Raw genomic sequence first — 17,638 nt, 5'->3', positions numbered from 1 at the left:
CCTAGGTAGCAGCTCTGCAGGAAAGGATCTGGAGTTCCCAGCTGATAAGTTGAAGGTGAGTCCGTAGTGTGCCTGTGCAGCAATGAAGAAGGTGAAATGCACGCTGGGCTGTAATAGCTACAGCATAACCAGCAGGTCAGTGAAAGTGGTTGTTCTTATGAGGCTACATCAACTGTACTGTGTTCAGTGTGGTGGCCAACACAAGAAACACACCAACAACCCGGAAGTCCAGTAAAGAACCACTGAGATGGTTAGGAGGCTGAAGAGCACAACATAGGAAAAGAGGCGGAGGCAAACTGGTCACGTGTAACTACCCTACCACCCTTGATTTTTGCAGCTCACCTGGCTAAGGTCCGAAGCAATCTTATTTATGAATTTAGCTCTGTTTTAAGCTGCTGGACTAGAGATGACCTCCAGGGTTTCCTTCCAACCTAATTAGCTCTATGATAAAAGGCAGCTAGATTGCTCCACTTTAGCAGTTACCTGCACTTCTGCCCAATTGAAGTGACAATGGAAATGAACCTTAAGTTATAAGCCTAGTCTTCCTAAGCTTCTACACAAATGAGAGCTTTCGGTACCTCTACAAGATGACTGCAAGTGCCTAAGATAAGCTATTCCTCTCAATGGCCATCAAAAGGAGTCTCTCTTTTGAGTGACTACACAGAAGGAGCAGAGATAAAAGGCTTTTAACTTGCGTGACCAAGGCAGATGCTTAAGGTGACAAAGTAGGGAAAATTCCTGAAGGTTCAGCCAGTAAAGCCTGAGAATACCACAACATAATGGACACAATGTGAAATAGCTGGCTTATGAGGCTGGGGATCACATTTGTAGGGATACTGGTGGTGGAGACAATCTGGGATTCACCCCAGAGTACTGAAGGAGCTAGCAGATGTCACGGCAGGAACCCTCTCAATCATCTACCACAGGTCTTAGGAGTCTGGGGAGGAATGTTATTCCAGTCTACAAAAAGGGCATGAGAGAATACCCAGGGAACTACAGACCTGTTAGTCTAACCTCAGTTCCTGGAAAAATTATTGAGAAGATTATTCTGAGTGCTGTTGAAAGGCATTTAAAGAATAACGCAGTCATCAGCCACAGTCAACATGGGTTCACAAGGGGAAGTCCTATTTAACTGATTTGATATCCTTCTACAACGTCTCCCACGTAGTGGATGAAGGGAAGGTGATGGATGTAGTTTTTCTGGATTTTAGTAAGGCTTTTGGTATTTTCCCCTCATAGCATCCTTCTGGACAAGTTGTCCAGCTGTGGGATAAGCATGTTCACAGTGCACTGGATGAAGTCTGGCTCTGAAGGGCAGAGCTTCAAAGGGTTGTACTGAATGGGGCTACATCTGGCTGGCACCCAGCCACCAGCAGTGTTGCTCAGGGTTCAATTCTAGGGACAGTTCTGTTCAATATATTTATCAGCAATCTGAAAGCAGAAGTTGAATGCACCATTAGCAAGTGTGCTGATAATACCAAACTGGGAGGTGCTATTGACTCTCTTGAGGGACAGGAGGCCTTGCAGAGGGATCTAGATAGATTGGAGCATTGGACTATGATTTGTGGGATGGAATTTAACAAGTCAAAATGCTGGATTCTGCACCTAGGATGGAGTAATGCTGGGCACAAATATAAACTGGGAAAGGAGTGGCTGGAGATCAGCCCTGCAGAAAGGGACCTGGGGGTGCTGGTCGGCAGCAGGCTCAGTATGGGTCAGCAGTCTGCCCTGGCAGCCAAGAGGGCAAACTGCAACCTGGTGTGCATCAAACACAGCATAACCAGCCGGTCAAAAGACACGATTATCTGGCTGTATTCAGCACTGGCACAGCCTCACCTGAAGTACTGTGCACCACAGCTCTGGGCCCCGCAATTTAAGATAGATCTTAAGGTCCCTCAATGCATCCAGAGGAGGGCAACAAAGCTGGTGAAAGGGCTAGAAGGAATGTCTTGTGAGAAGCAGCTAAGGACCTCATAGGCTTATCTAGTTTGAAGAAAAGCAGGCTCAAGGGGAACCTCATTGCTCTATAGAGAGAACTTCCTGAGGAGGGGAAGTAGAGAGGGAGGTGCTGATCTCTTCTCCATGGTATCCACTGATTGGACAGTGTGGGAATAGTTCAGAGCTGCATCAGAGGAGGTTCAGGCTGAACATCAGGGGAAGAGTTTCTTTACTGTGAGGGTGGTCAAACATTTGAACAAGCTTCCTAGAGAGGTAGCTGATGCCCCAAGCCTGTCTGTGTTTAAGAGGCATTTGGACAATGCCCTTAATAACATGCTTTAACTTCTGATCAGCCCCAGGTTGGTCAGGCAGTTGGACTTGATTGTTGTACATCCCTTCCAACTGTAAGTCTATTCTATTCTTTCTATTTAAAAATGAATGATTTTCACAGCAAGGCACATCCAAGATGAGCAGTGAATCTCACCCAGGCATTTCAACATCAGTTTTCAGACTAGAACCATTCCGATCTGAAACGTCTAGGTTTTTGGCACATTGCTCATCAGTCTGCAGCAAATCATGTAAAGGTTCACAGGAAAGAAATACTCTGAAGCTTGGGCTCCTCCCTTCAGGCTCCATGCAAGATCTGCTAAAGAACTTAGTGCTCCCCACAGTGCTGGAAATTACTTTTCATTCTCTTGCTTAGGACATGCCAGATAGGATGTGCAAGAACCTGAAATTGTCACCAAGCTACCCAAAATGAGGAAACTGTTGGGAGAGATACAGGTATGTAACTTGGATACAAAATCCTGAGTACAAATAAAGTCTAAGTTTCTTTAAGAAGTCACTGAGGGAAAAGCAGGCAGTGAAGATGACACCAAACACTGAAAACTGATCTGAAAGACAAAGTCTACAGCTGTGCATGTAGACTGTAGTTTTCCTGGGCAAATCTGCTTAAGACACATAGCTCTGATCCTATTACGATGTAACGTCCAATAAAAAATACTAAGTGCTGCTCAGTATCTTGTCTTCACAACACTTTCTTCTGTATCAATGACAAGAATTTCAGTACAAGAATACTATTAAAATGACACTGACTTCTAAAAGCTATCAAACTGACACGAGCAATCAGAATATCCCTAACCAGGGCAGATGTCACTTTTGTTAATCATCCCTGATACGTCCTCCATAACAAAATAACGACACAGTCCTCCATAAAAGTCTCCAATGGTCATCCTATTTGGTCATCCAAAGGTCATCCTATCAAGAATTTGGCTCTTGAGTTCTTCAAGCAAAGATTATTACCCCTGCCATATAGGTTTACCTGTACCAACAAACTGGAAAGTACATAGCCAATATTTTGAATTGTCTGATTTGCTCTAGCACCAACAGAAGAAACATCAAAGCACAACTGTACCCAGTAAAATAGGTGAGAAAAGAATAAAAGAGCAAGCAAAACCCCAAGGCAAATTTTCATCAAGAAATTATTAATCCAGTTGAAACAAAAGAAACCTACTCAAAGGGGAGAAAAAAAATATCAGAAGTGAACAGGAATCACAATAAATACCATTTGAAGTGGTGAAGTTCACTTATGGTATAAACTTATGGTATCAGCTGTAGAAATACACAGCTGTAGAAAATAGTTGTAAACAATCTAAACTCAATTAGCAGGAGCTATTCACACCATCTTAGAGCTCACTGTGGACTAATTTACCCCCATCAGACTACACTAAATTCTATGATAGTCATGGGACTATGTTGTTAAACTGGAGCACCTAAAGCCAGCTCAGGTACCTCTGTAATACACTGCCAATTCTGCTTAAACACTACAGGCCATGTCTATTGAACTGACATTATACAAGCTTTTCAAAATACAGCTCCTCATGGGCTCACCAAACGATTCCTGTATTTCCTGTGATGGGGCACATTCAGGTACCAGATTGCATGTCCTGTATAATTCTTCATAGTCATGAATTCATGTATTCTTGAGTGTTTACTGAACAGAGCCCCTAGATAATTTCTCCACAGCTGTATTTGAACTGCCAACCTGCATTCTGATCAAATAATACAACAGATCTGAAAGTTCACTTGAAAAAATATCTAGAAGAGAATTGTTCCTGTTAAATACAGCTGTCTTAAAAAAACCTCTAGGAGTAACACTATATTTAGCACGTATATGCCAGCACTTGCATATTGCAGGAACTTAGAGGGCTTACTTATATGAATAATTCTTAAATATTCATTAAAAATACAAGTAATGTTCCTAAAGTTTTTTCCCATTTAAGCCACCCCAACATAATGGCATAAAGTGTACTAAAATATTTAGGAACATATAGGTTTGATTCCTTTCTGAAACACTTACTAAAATATCTCCTTATGCTTCTAAACAATAAAACATTTAACAATTAAGCCTATTACAAAACAGACTTTACTTAAAATAAATTCTTAGTGTTTAACGGGAATTAGGGACAGCAACCCTTCCAGCTCTTCTAACAATAAATAAAAGCAGGTCTGGTGTGGTTGAATTGGTTTATTTTAAATATTTTACGAGGGTATAAGCATTAATAAATTCAAACCACATCAAGCTGACATTTATAGTTTTGCTGTACTTCACTGAAATATATGAATGCAGAAAATACAATATAAAATCAAAGGTGCAAACAGAATGCTTACTTTCTCTAAATGCTTTACAGTAGCCAAGGAATGACAACAAAAAGAACAGGGCACACAGTAGGTCTGCTCTGCCAACAATCCCAGCAACCTTAAAAAAAAAGAAAAGTTTCAGATTACTAGATTTTATTAATAGGAAACCTGAGATAAAGGTACACACACATATACAAAGTGAAATGTAGAAAAGAATATCACTGTATCAGGTTTTTTTTTTCTTCTTTTTTTTACACCTGGTTTACTGCATTAGGTATACTGAGTTTTCTAAGCCACATCCTAATTTTGGTTGGGTACTGCTTAGTATTAGCTAGGTAAATTATATGGCTTTAATTTATTAAAAACTGAGTAAGTAATGAAGAAGGACCTCACTGAATAAAATGTAGACTAGGCCCAATTCCATCTGGTTTTTGGATCAGGTTGCCTTTCAGTAGAACTTTTAGCAAACATCCTGAACACCAACAAAACCAGTAGATCTGCTGAAATGCAAAATCAAAACTGTTCACTTTCAGAAGACAAGCTAGCCTTTAAATTGCAGTCTGAATGCTCAGGGAAAATAGCTTCCAGCCTGCAGAATCAGGAAGAAAAAAATAAAATCCCTCCTCTGGCAGTTTTTTGTGCTATACTAATGGACTGCATTCAAACTACCTCCAAACTCATCTTGTAACAGAAGCTGCACTAACGCAAAAGAAAATGATAAACACGTTCTGGGACTTCTGTATTCCAATCTAAGCCAACCTATTTAAATCAAGAGCATTCTCACAGCCACCAACAAGCTTTGGTTCAAGCCCTTAAACTGTATTTACAATAACTTGCTGAGACATGGCATGATGTATTTTTGGATCTTAATTCCCCAATTACATAAGCATCAGGGCACACCATGATTTTTTTGTGGGAATCATGACACAGGGTGTTGGCAGAGGACTGTACAGGCCCTAATGCTGGGCATATGTTCTAGTGAGGTCCCAGAGAGCAAGGATCATGGAAAGACCCCTTACTTTTCAGTTCAGCTCTACTTCCCGGAATATTGGGTTCCATGTTTCCAGGAGAAGGTGTACAGAGAGGCCTTTCCAAAGAAGGACAGAACAGCTACCGGGGGTGGTGTGGGTGGGGGTGGGGGTTAATCCACTTTTTGAGGTGATGTTTCAGGAACAAAAGCAGAAACTTTGGTTCTTGTAGAGTATGCCAGTAGTCCCATTTTGTGAGTAGAATGGAAAGAGGAAAGTAAAAAGATAAATTGTATCTTTATTTTGTTTAAAGGCACCTGCTAATGCTCTCTTAGGAAAAGGGCATTTTTTTTCTGTCAGTCTGACATGACAGAACAACTATTTCTACATAATGTCATAGAGAAAAAGACAAGCATGACAGTAGGACTGAATCCACTGGAAATGTCTCTCCCACTTTGCCCTCAGCTTCACTTGAGCACCATAAAAGCAGAAACTGTTGGACTCCTAAATTCAGTTCAGAAAAGACTTCTTGATTTATCCAAAGCCATGCATTAACTTCCCTGCTTCTTCTTCTATCATATTGAGGAATTATGAGAATTAACTCAATAGCTCTGGAGTGCTTTGAAAGGTGAAAATAATGAAGCATCATTCTGTTTCAGGAACTGCTCTCAGCTAATGAGATAAAAATAAAGGTGAAATGACACAATTTTGAAAATAAATGCCAACTTGTTACAACAAAGAGATTAAGGGGCTAACAACACACATACGGCCTCAGATGACTCCAACAATACAATGCCATCTTAAATGCAAAATCAGGCCTATAGTCTCTGGTAACAAGGTAAAGAAAAAAATGTTTTAAATTAGTATAACGTATATTCTAATGTCCATGTTTCATTTAGTATTTCATCACTCAAATGTTACGAAGAATAAGCATTTTTTAGACAGAACGAACTATACCACAAAAGTGTTTACTTGTAGGGAAAAAAAATTATAATGACAGATCTTTTTTTTTTTTTTACATTGGTACTGAAAGCATTAAACTTTTCAAGGGCTGTTGTACACGACAGTTTGTTTTGCGCTGTATATACCAAAATCCAAAGCAGCAACAGACAGACTCTTCACAATTTTATGTCAAAACATGTCATCTCATTTCAAAACCAGGATATCATGATACTTAAAACTCACAGATTTAAAATCATGAAGAATGCTTTTTGAGGAGATGCTGCATGACACACACTTATGCTAGAACCATAGCAGTATCCTGACTGCTTCAGTGCAGCAACATTTCTGATTCACTGCGTAAATGATTAGAGGCCTTTGTTCCCTCCTGGATCTTAGAAGAGACATGGTAAATAGGCATGATACTTTTTTTCTCTTCTTCCAATGTTTCGCCAAAGCAAAGTCTTCAAACCTTGCATATGCAAGCAAACCCCATCACTTGTAATTTATTTTAGGGGACCACGGTCTTGTTAACATTTACCTGCTGATTTAAATATATTTTTAGAGTCAAATGCAATGAAGAATAAAATTATGGATATTGATAAAGGAATCAGTAGTAGGTCTATTGCAAAGATAAGGCTCAAGGTAGATTTCTCTTTAAATGGCAGAACATCAAAAGCACTGAAGACTTGTTTTACTTCACTCTGGTGTCTAGAATTGGTTTTGGGAGAAAAAATACAAGGGGCCCTCCTGACATCAGCACAACACATTCTCACAAAGAAATTATTCTGCAGGTGAGCAAATACCAGAGAATGATCGGCAGGATGTTTTAGCCACACTGCCAAAAAGGTGCCAAATTACCAATGCATAACTTTGCACCATTTCTAGGTTTCCAATACATACAGGGTCCCCAGCCAGCTGAGAGGCAAGTATTTTCATAACTTCTTCCCCATCAATGATGTGCAAAGCAAAAGAAAAAAGCCAAAACCATAACATATTGTGAATAAATGAAAAAATCAGTGCCACATATAGAAAGAGGTGCACTGAAGATTCAATGTTGACTAATAGCACAAAGTTTGAAGTTCAAGTTAGTACTTTTTCAGGAGCTTGGTCCTTCCAAACTGAAAAAAAAAAAACCCCAACCAACCAAACAAAAAAAATTCCTGCATTCTGATTATTTAATTTATCCATTATTACAAGATCAAGCAATCAGGGACCATATCCAGCAAGCCCACTGGTATAAGGCCATAAGATTTTCTTAGCTATGAGTACAAAAGAGGTTTTTGAGAAAACCATCTCTTCTTCACTAGAATTTCCACACAAAGACTTTGATCTTTGGTCAAGTATTGTAATTGGTTGCTGTGTATGTGCCATGTTTCTGTTCTGCATCTTTACAGCTTCAACTTCCAGCCAGTGTTATGCTTTTGTCTGCACTCTTAAAGGGGCTACTATTATCAAATTTGTGTTCCCCATGTACATAATTACAGACTGTGATAAAAAAATCCTTTAATCTTCTCCTTCATATTAAAAATATAAACCCACAGAGTTTGATCTCTCATGACACAGGATGATTTCCAGTCCTTTAATCATTTTCATGGCTCTTCTGAGCTCCCTCCATTTTTCCCAGCATCCTCCTTGCAGCATGAATTCAAAACTTCATGCAGTATTCTAATACAGTCACACAGAGTTCACATAACGCCCTTAACTCCAATTTTCTATCTCTCTTTCTCTCTTTTTTTTTTTAATCAAAGCAAGTGGAAATGAACAGTGGTTATGCATTTGTATTCAGTTTATCTTCCATTCTCCTTGGCTGCACATGAGCTAATGTTTCTAGTAATGAATTCTTAATCCAGTAATTAGGAAAACTCTGTAGTTTAGGGCTATCCTTCTTTAGTTATTGTACTTAAATGATTTAATTTATCTTCCCTAATAAGGTCCAGCCCTGTGGAATTACAAGCTTTTGGATGTACTAACCATAATATTTGATTGTTCTCATGTGCCAAGAGAAGCGTTAATAATATATAAAAGCAATGTGTAGAGTATAACACTATGTCAGAATTAATTAGTCAAGATGGTCAAGAACCTCTAAGATATAAATTGTTGGAGCTAATTATTTAGTACTTACACATTCGGTGTGCACTGGATGTACAGCAAACAGCAAAGCAGCTAGAAGAGATGTCTTTGGAGCCAGGTTTAGCCTTCTTCCTTTATTACTGAATTGCAGTCCACCCAATAATATTGAAAACACATCAACCATCAACACTGAGATAGTACAATGCAGTATTATATTGATGACATGGAAACCAACTGGGTAGAAGCCTCCAGCAAAAAGGTAATTAATTCTATATAGAAATAAAAACATTAACCATTGATGTAATTCCTAGTGTTAGAGCCACGCAAACAGAAAACCTAAATAACCCCACAGCAAGATCATACTAGAAACACACAGACAAAAAAGGGGCTGAAAAATACCAACAACCCCAGCACACGTGGTAATTACCACTTAGCCACCACAGTCAGCTAGAAACAATGTCCTGATCTTTACTCAAAGGAATTCAGATGGGGTACCATATTTGGCATAATATCTATCCTCTCCAAAGACATATGTTGACACTATTATGTTAATCATACCTATGGTTACTTAAACTGGCTTTTCAGCAGCAACATAAATTCAGTGTTGCAATGCAGGAGTGTCTTGTGAATAAACAACCCAGCCTGCTGGGGGGATACCCTTGGGCTTAAGAGAAACTATGTCCAAAAACAACCTGATGAAATTCTTTTATTTAAATCCACACAGTAAGGAAATTAATATGCACTGAGAGCATGATTTCCACTGACAAACACATCCTAGCATTTGGACTGATGATGTGGAAACCATCTGGGTACAATCAGTATCAACCCAGCAAGTAGTCAGTTAGCACATCTTAGTAACTAATTTGTGAGACTGGTTAGAGAGAGGCTGCATGCAAGTTGTAGAACCAGGAGGACGTATGAGTCAGAACTCAGTCTAAACCCTATTCATGACAGGAACTCCACAGTAAAATGGAGAGGGATAAGAAAAGGGAGAAACATCTTGTTATTATATGTATACTTTTATCAGTAGGTGAGACAGACAGAAACTTTATTTAGATAGGGGGTTTTATATAGTTCATTTGGTCAGTCTGCATTTGGCTTAAGTGAAATCTATCACAAAACTCCAGCCTCTCATAAATATGGTAGACATAAAAGTTGGAGATTAGGGAAATTAAGAAAACTGGTTTCTTACTTGTGAAAATAGTGTTTTATGGACCATCTCCACATGCTCATCTATATTTTCACATATAGTAAGACTGTATCCCGGTTTGCTCTTTACACTAACCAGGATGTTAGCTTACTAGAGATGGAATATAAAACAGAGACCTTGAAAAGAAAGAAAAGCATGTGCTGCGTAATGCACTGAAAGTTTTAATAGGTTTAAGACTCTTATACCTTCTGTTCAGTTGCATATTTTCCCTGATGAAAATGTGAAGAACACCCAACAGACTGAAACCCACGGTGCCAAGTACTTAAAACACTGACACTGCACTCAAGAGTCAGTGGCTTTGCTTGAATATGAGGACTAAGAGGGGAGTACTTCCACAATCACTTAGTCCCCAGCTTAGACTGGACACAACTGTAGAACCACTGCCAGGGCCCCCCATCTACAACACTGAGTTGCATGAGGAAAATAAGCTTAAGACTGAGTCAAAGATTGTCTGCATCAATGTGCCAGATTTCTACATGGCGTACTGCTTGCTCAAATCTTTGTGCAAAAAACACAAGCTAAGCAACTACAGAATTCTCATAAACTTTTAGTTATATGAGGAAACCAGCAAGTTTATATATACAGGCAGACATCTCTCTCATTAGGATTCTCAGACACAAACACTTACTTGGAAGTTAGAATATCAGGGGAAAGAGGTGGGAAGACTATTCAGTGACCTAGCGGCAAAAGGCCACAGTAGCTTGATGCTATTTATAAAAAAAATATTATTTGACAGGTCACCAGGAAAGCAGAGAACAGAAACTACAGTACCAGTATAAGTAGCAGCATGGCTAAGTGAAAGGAACATACACTTCCTAGTCCTTTGGTGATGTGACCTACATACTGAACCATACTGCTCCTAGTACCAAGGTATATATAAAAGCATAAGATGAACTGATATACAGATTATCAAAATAATGTATACTTTGGGAAAGAAACAGTTTGAAAATTAAAACTCAATTTGAGATTAAGGTAGTGAACAGGAAAACGATATTAATGAAAGGTATCCAACTACCTACAGATGCTTTGTCTCTCCCCTTTTCTGTTGCCTCCTCCCTATAATCAATTGAGCCAATATATGTTAAAAAAACATCAGACCTCAAACAAAAAGACAAGTCTCACCTGAAAGTTAGGACAGTTAGTGGTCGATATGACTTATGACTGGTATTGCTGCTGAGTTTGCTACCCCAAAAGTCATGATGCCACAGGTCACCAAGTGGGGTTTCTGCCCTGAGGTCCTGAAAGGAAACATCATAAATTACCAGATTCTTAACATTTCTGTTTTGTTCAAAGCAGTTAAAACACAAACAAGTTCAACTAATACAAGCTCATGCTAACATGGACATAGCACGTGTTTTTGTTGGCTCATTACCAACATTTGACAAGATACACAAGTTTGCAATGAAGGTCACATCTTAGCTGCCTATCATCATAAAGGCCAAGATGCTTGGATTCTGTAGGCATAACTACATGAAATTTAGTAGAGCTATGTGTATTCATATCAGTTGATAATCTGGTCAATAGCTGAGGTATGAAACACATAATAAAATCCTTCACCTCATACTTTTGTTAAAAGCCTTTGATTTTAGGTCTAGGTTATCTCGCAAAGGAGGGCTACTACAAAGTGCCATAAATAGCTATTTTTCTACCAGTGTCAGTAGCACAATTACTAATGAAAGCAAGGAGACTGAAGATAGAAAACAACAGACAGCTCATTTTGAAACCTTACTTTGCACAGGATGCTATTCAAATACATTTTAAAAAAAAATTCTTCATACATGAAACCAAGAACCAAAATCTCCATATACTGCTCTAAAAGATTAACAGCAGAAAACAGAAAAGGAATGAATTATTTTAATTTGGGGTGGAGTAGGGGATTTGAAAAAAACCCACCAAAACACTGCAAAGGAAGAGTCTATTCTTTCCTTGTATCTTAAAGCCATGCTGATAATGAAAAAATCCAAATAGCCTAGACTATCGAATGGAAAACATTCACTTTGGAGAAGAAAAAAGGATCTTGGCAGCATCTACTTTAGTCTTCTGTGAGGACAAGCTGGGAAGCCCATACTGACATATTCATCTTCTACCTGCGCCTCCTCTCCCTGTTTCCCTGGGGCAATTAAATACCAATTTATGCTATAACAAATGTGCAGGTTAAATACACTTAAGACAAAACCTCAGAACAAAATTGTACTAGCAAATGCATAGCTTTCATGCAAGTGCTGGTATTACACTTGCAAACAACCACAAGTTACTCTACCCCCACCCTCTCCCCTGAAATTGTTCAAGAGACCAGCAAACCAAAGCAGATTAACAAGCCAATACAAACACAAGTAAGCAGACAAACCAAATTGCTAAACCCATGAAAGGGCTTACAAAGCTTGTTGTCCTAAGTCTTATTGCTCCTACATCTCCATCTACCTACAAGATTCCCACATTACAATACCCTTGGTTCACTAACTCCAGTTCCTCTCAAATGCTGCTACCATCTCACTTGCTTCTACCACCTCCTGTGGTCTCCAGTGCCTTCCATCTCATCCTTAGCTAGCATTTTTGGCCTGCCAACAAGACAAGAGAAAACACATACCACCGCTAGTCCCAAGGTACAGCCAAATGTCTGGGTCATACTGACTTGACTGCTGCTAAACTGAATTTAAAGTAACTCAATTTTTCTTGCTTCTCTCTTCACACATTCTGACTTTCATCCATCCGAAAATCCAGGAGGAGATTTATTTCTATCACTTGATCAAATTTTTCCTGTATTAAACAACCAGTTAAAAAAACCCCAAACACCAACAAAAGGGGAAGTAGGCTACAACCCCTAGCATACTGTCAGATGAAGTGAATCATTCTCTAATAGGTTACTAATCAATACGAAGAAAAGACAACAGAGCTAACACTGTAGTCTTTGAAAAGTCCTCTACTGCAGCTGTCAATTAAGGCTTTCTCAGGGAAAATCTTAAAAACCAAGACTCACAGGGGATCCTATTTGGGCTTAAGAATTATCAAGGTGCAAAATTTCTTTACTTGCTCACAGATGTTTCTACTGCTAAGCGGTATTTCTTTCCTCTGCCAGGACTGCAATTTTGGCCTGAGGCACCTAAATTCCTGTTCCATTCCTCACTGGTATGCACAAACCCTAGAAGTCATAATTTGACTCTCAGAGCAGGAACGCACTCAACCAGCTGCCCACTAAATCAATATAGCCTGCTTTTCCAGGGGCAAGTTGGGACTGGGCTGTACACCAACATCTACTGAAGTCTTTGTACTCTGCAGGGGACAGCTGTTAGTGGGCGTTGTGGCCCTCAGACTGTTTTTCCAACCAACAGCACTGCTCCTTATGTACATTTGCCAAAGAAAGGGACTATGAAAGACAGAGTTTTTTTAGTATTAAAATCTTAAAAGTATGTCTTCTATGTTACAGATGGTCTTCAATAACTTGAGATGGGAAATGTATTTGAGATGTGCAAGGCTAGATTCCCTTTCCGCTAGAATCAGTCTTCTTTTGTCTTCCACAGGAAGAATGCAGGAAAAGCTGAATACATGGAATTACTTAGTGATTAGATTACACTTCCACATGACCTAAAAATCTCCAGTCACGTATTTTGCTCCTGTATCCAAGTTCTGTGAGAAAAAGTTTCTTATATTAATTTTCCCACTCAGTGGACTTACCCTAAAATAGGAATGGTTTTCTCTAATAGACACAGCTGTTTAAAAGTTATGTATGATTTTCTCTTTAAGAACTAAAAGTAGATATCAAAGAATCTCTAAATATTCGATTGGCAGCAGCTTACAGACAGCAGACTTCAATACTTGAAGAAAGGTCAGTTTTTCTATATAAAAGCTTATGGAACGGACACACTGTGTCTGAAGCTCCTTCTAATCCAACTGTTTGTCTTGCCAAGCTAGTAAATAAAAAGTCACTGTTGTGCACCAGTTAAAATGATAGGAAAGCATCTGGAAAACAGTCTTAGAAGCCAGTAAAATCTAACAGCAGAATGGTCCATGATACGGTAGGCATGGGGTCAACTAACAATATAACTTTCACTGAAATAAAATAAAGATTGGGGTGGTAGTGGAAGCTAGTAAATTAACAAAAATGTTACTGTGTGGTACTCAAGAAAAAACTGGTATAGTAATGCTCAGTAAATCTACAAAATTACTTTACCTGCTGTCTCTCCTATGGAATAGGAATAAAATATGCTGTACTTTGTTTAACAAACTGTGCCTTTGCTAGATGCTCTCCCTCCCCATTAAACTGGTAAACTCACTGTCTCTGCATTTTTCTTGTGGATTTTGCATTTCCAAATATTCATAACACATGTAAAAATGATACTGTCACAAAAATCTAAATTAATTTACAGGGAATAATAAGAGGATTTTGATGTGAAAAATAGAACAAGCATCAGTTTTTCAAACATACAGACTAGGTATGAATTAATCAGTTTAAGCAGTTGGTTGAACTTCTCAGCATTGCCAACAGCTATAATCCTGGTGCAGGTTGTTGTGTTGCATAGATAAATTGAAACATTTTGAAAGTAAAGACTGGAAGAAATGGAGAAAGATTACAAGTGTGGAAACTGCACGTGAACAAAACAACATGCCTTGTTTAAACATCAGTCTTTGTTCACTCTTTCAGGAAATGAAAATATTATAACTGTGCCGCAAATAAAACTTTGCAGAACGAAACATTGCCAGAAGCTGTGTAATCTGAAATATAATGCTTCTTAAAACTAAAACAAAAGGCACTGCAGGTTCTTCATTTGCCTACAGTATCCTCTTAGAAGCATTGAGATTTATTTCCAGTTTGGCAGATGTATTTCCCCCCCATATATTTATAACTTAAGGTATGATAACTTACACAAGCATAATACAAATTTGTCTAAGGAAACAATAATTCTGTAGGATTCTAAAAGGCACAATGCAATAACTTGCCTCTAGAGTCTTGTGCAAAGCAAAAAAACGTGTGAATTGCGTCCTAGTGGTGTGAATCTCCAGATTACCCTCCTTGTAACCCCATGGCTTCAGGAAACAGAATCAACAGATGATAGTGATTCTTTTTACCCCGTGCTTCTCTTTCCGAACATTTAGAAGTACCTTCCAGAACAGTGTAAGAGCTGTAACACCAAGACCCACCCACCTCACTAACTGCTACATGTGATTCGATCAAGTGTCTCAGCAATTGAAGACACTCAACTCTTCAAAGTCAAAGGAATCTCAGCTAGAGGTTTAAGTCACATGTTAATATCTAAACATTTCAAGGATTTTTCATTGCACATGTGCCCAGATTTATAATAGAGCACACAAACACACTGCCTCTATTTAAAAAAAACAGTTGTCACAGGAACTTTAAGTGGTGAAGGAGCATTGGAAAAAGAAGCTTTCCTTGCTCCTCTAACAATTCTATTCTATAAACCACAACTGGAGACCGCCTGCGCCCTACAATCACTTAGTGATGCATTAGGTATCTTGCAACCAAAGTTTATTCATTGGGCTTATTCATCTGTCACCCGGAGAAGATAATGAAAAAATCTCCTATTAACATCAATGGGTATTAGAAAAGTCTACTGCATACTCTCACTGATTTCGAAATGAGCATAAAATTAGATCTATAGCCAGTCCTGATGTACAGGTACCCTGTGAATAAGCATTACTAAATATCATATCCACATGTGCAGCAACCCTAGATAATGCTTTCTTAGACAAAGTCCATTTGGTATGGCAAAAAGAGCTCCCTTCCCCTTGACCGGACATCAACACTTGTTAAGCAAAGCATCTCACTTGCAAAAGAATGAAAGTGGACACATTCTGTGGGGAAAAACAAAAAAGGCTGTTTAATTTGTTCACTCTTTAGTTTGTGTATTAGAACTGATGTTATTGAAATAGCTTTAGGAATAAGATTTTGTTAATCATACTTATGCTTCTAGCTATTTAATAGAGCACTGCCACACAGCTTGTTTGTCAACCTTAAAGAAAGCTTACTTTTAAAAAACCCAACAAAACAAAACTGAAAAATGAAGTTCAAAAAAAGGCATATTAGAAAAGGAAGCTCTTTACTAGGATGAATATTTTGGGCCTACTTAGAGCAACTGTTATCATTACTTCTTTTCCTATGACCATTTATGTCAAAGGGTACGGGGGAAAAGAAGAGAGACAAACCTTATTGTTGATGATGGCTTCAGAATCATCAAAGACAAAATCTCCATCATAGCTGTTAGCAAAACAGAGGAAGGAAATTAATGCCACAACCATTTTAGCCCAGTATGATGGAAGAAGGAACCATGATACGTCATGGTCCAGATTAGATTCTGTTTGTGCCATTCTGTGAAATGCTTGTTCCAAGTTGAGACCTTCAGCATTATGTTGGTTGCAAATCTGAAAGAAATACATACAAATGGACAGTTATAGTTGCATTTCACTAAAAAAGAATTTTAAAACAGAGAGTTGGGTTGGGAGCGGAGAATGAAGTTTCATGCAACCTAACGTTTTTTCTCTCGGTGCATTTTGTAATTACTGGAAGATATCTAAACATAATTTTGTATTTCAAATGTGGCAGAAAGGCACAGTTTCTCACAGTTGGAACACAGCGATAAAGCCAAGAAATTCTTAGATTCTGACTTAAAGCTTTGGCACAAGTAAATTCTAAAACCTTGAGCGAATCACTGTTTTTCTGTTTCTTACTGTTCTTTCAGAGTATAAAAAACAGGGCATAATGGGGACTTTATGAAGTTCTTAAGAGAATGATAAGCACCATAATTTCCTTCCGAGTGTGAAAACCAAACATCATCAATTGCAAAAAGAGCTCAACTCTCTTCTATTAACCAAATTAAAGGACCCAGTCTTACACGTAGCCCATACAGGGCATTCTTACAAATATCACAGGTAGATGCATACAGATAGCAGTTAATGGACTAGGCCCTAAATCTCAGCAATTCAAACAATGAGACAACAATGAGACGCATGCTATTAAAAACAAAGTAGCATTCACTAGATCACACTGCACAGTGTGTACAGTATAGGCTAAATTCCACCGCTGCATTCAAGGGCTTATGAGGTAGTTGAGGTAGATGAAAAAGACCACGCAACTCAACAGCACTGAGCGATACATCAGTGTGGAGGCAGGAAGGCTGGAGGTTTACCCATGAGCCACCTCTGCTGGGAAGGGTCTCTTCTGATGCTCCAAAGCCAGCCCTCTGCCTGGACAGCTATCCTGCCCCTGCTTCTCCGGCGCTCCGACAGTATTGTGACTGGTCTTATTATCAAGTGCTTATTATAAGTGGCTGGGGGGGGGGGGGGAAGGTCACCGTAAAAAGCAGGGCTGAATACAAAGTTTTTACCTGTAAACCCCAGGAATGTTATAGGCACATACAGTAGCCCTGCTTCACACGTTCTTCTTACTTACTGGCTTTTTTAAAGTCAACTGTTGCACCCCTGAGAACATTGCATTTAACATCTTCATACCATCTAAGAAAAATCTCCAGTCATTTGGCTTCTCGAACAGACTCAACCATTAGAGCTGCTAAGGCAACTGCTTTGTAGCTTTTGCCTGCAATGCTAAACCCCAGTCTCGGGGCAGTCCCAGCCTCTGCACACACATGCACACGGGCAGGCCGTACCCCTGCCACACCAGTGCCCCTTCTCGCTTTGGGGACTATAGAGCAGCGCCCCCAAATTCGGGTAAAGTCACTAATACGGACCCACGCAAACCGAGAGAGAACGGAGCTCCTCAGCAGAGCAAAGCAGAGCAGCCACTTTAAGAGCAAAACCTTTTCTCCGAGTAATTCACCCTTGTGCTCTTAGTTTGTCGAAAACAAAGACTAAAAGCAAGGCTATTAACCAGAGCGAAACGTATTGCATTGCTCGTAGCAGC

General features: G+C 39.1%; 1 protein-coding gene across 4 annotated transcripts in view; it reads right to left on the bottom strand.

Moving 5' to 3' along the window:
* The window catches only part of TMTC4 (transmembrane O-mannosyltransferase targeting cadherins 4), a 59,136-nt gene that overhangs the window by 40,575 nt on the left and 923 nt on the right, over positions 1–17,638 (bottom strand). For all 4 annotated transcript variants that reach the window (XR_008746992.1, XM_055802741.1, XM_027784758.2 and 1 more), the window contains exons 2-5: positions 15,928–16,143; positions 10,891–11,006; positions 8,611–8,827; positions 4,609–4,696 (exon numbers count right to left, since the gene is read on the bottom strand). Coding sequence is in view for 3 of the 4 variants with exons in the window: in XM_055802741.1 (XP_055658716.1) it covers positions 4,609–4,696; positions 8,611–8,827; positions 10,891–11,006; positions 15,928–16,089 (583 nt within the window). In the remaining variant the exon portion in view is untranslated. The remainder of the gene's footprint in view (positions 1–4,608; positions 4,697–8,610; positions 8,828–10,890; positions 11,007–15,927; positions 16,144–17,638) is intronic.

The sequence above is a fragment of the Falco peregrinus genome, chromosome 4 (genome assembly GCF_023634155.1).
Source record: "Falco peregrinus isolate bFalPer1 chromosome 4, bFalPer1.pri, whole genome shotgun sequence".
Lineage (NCBI taxonomy): Eukaryota > Metazoa > Chordata > Aves > Falconiformes > Falconidae > Falco > Falco peregrinus.
The sequence above is the reverse complement of the archived record's forward strand: the minus strand, read 5'-3'. Positions and strand labels throughout refer to the sequence as shown.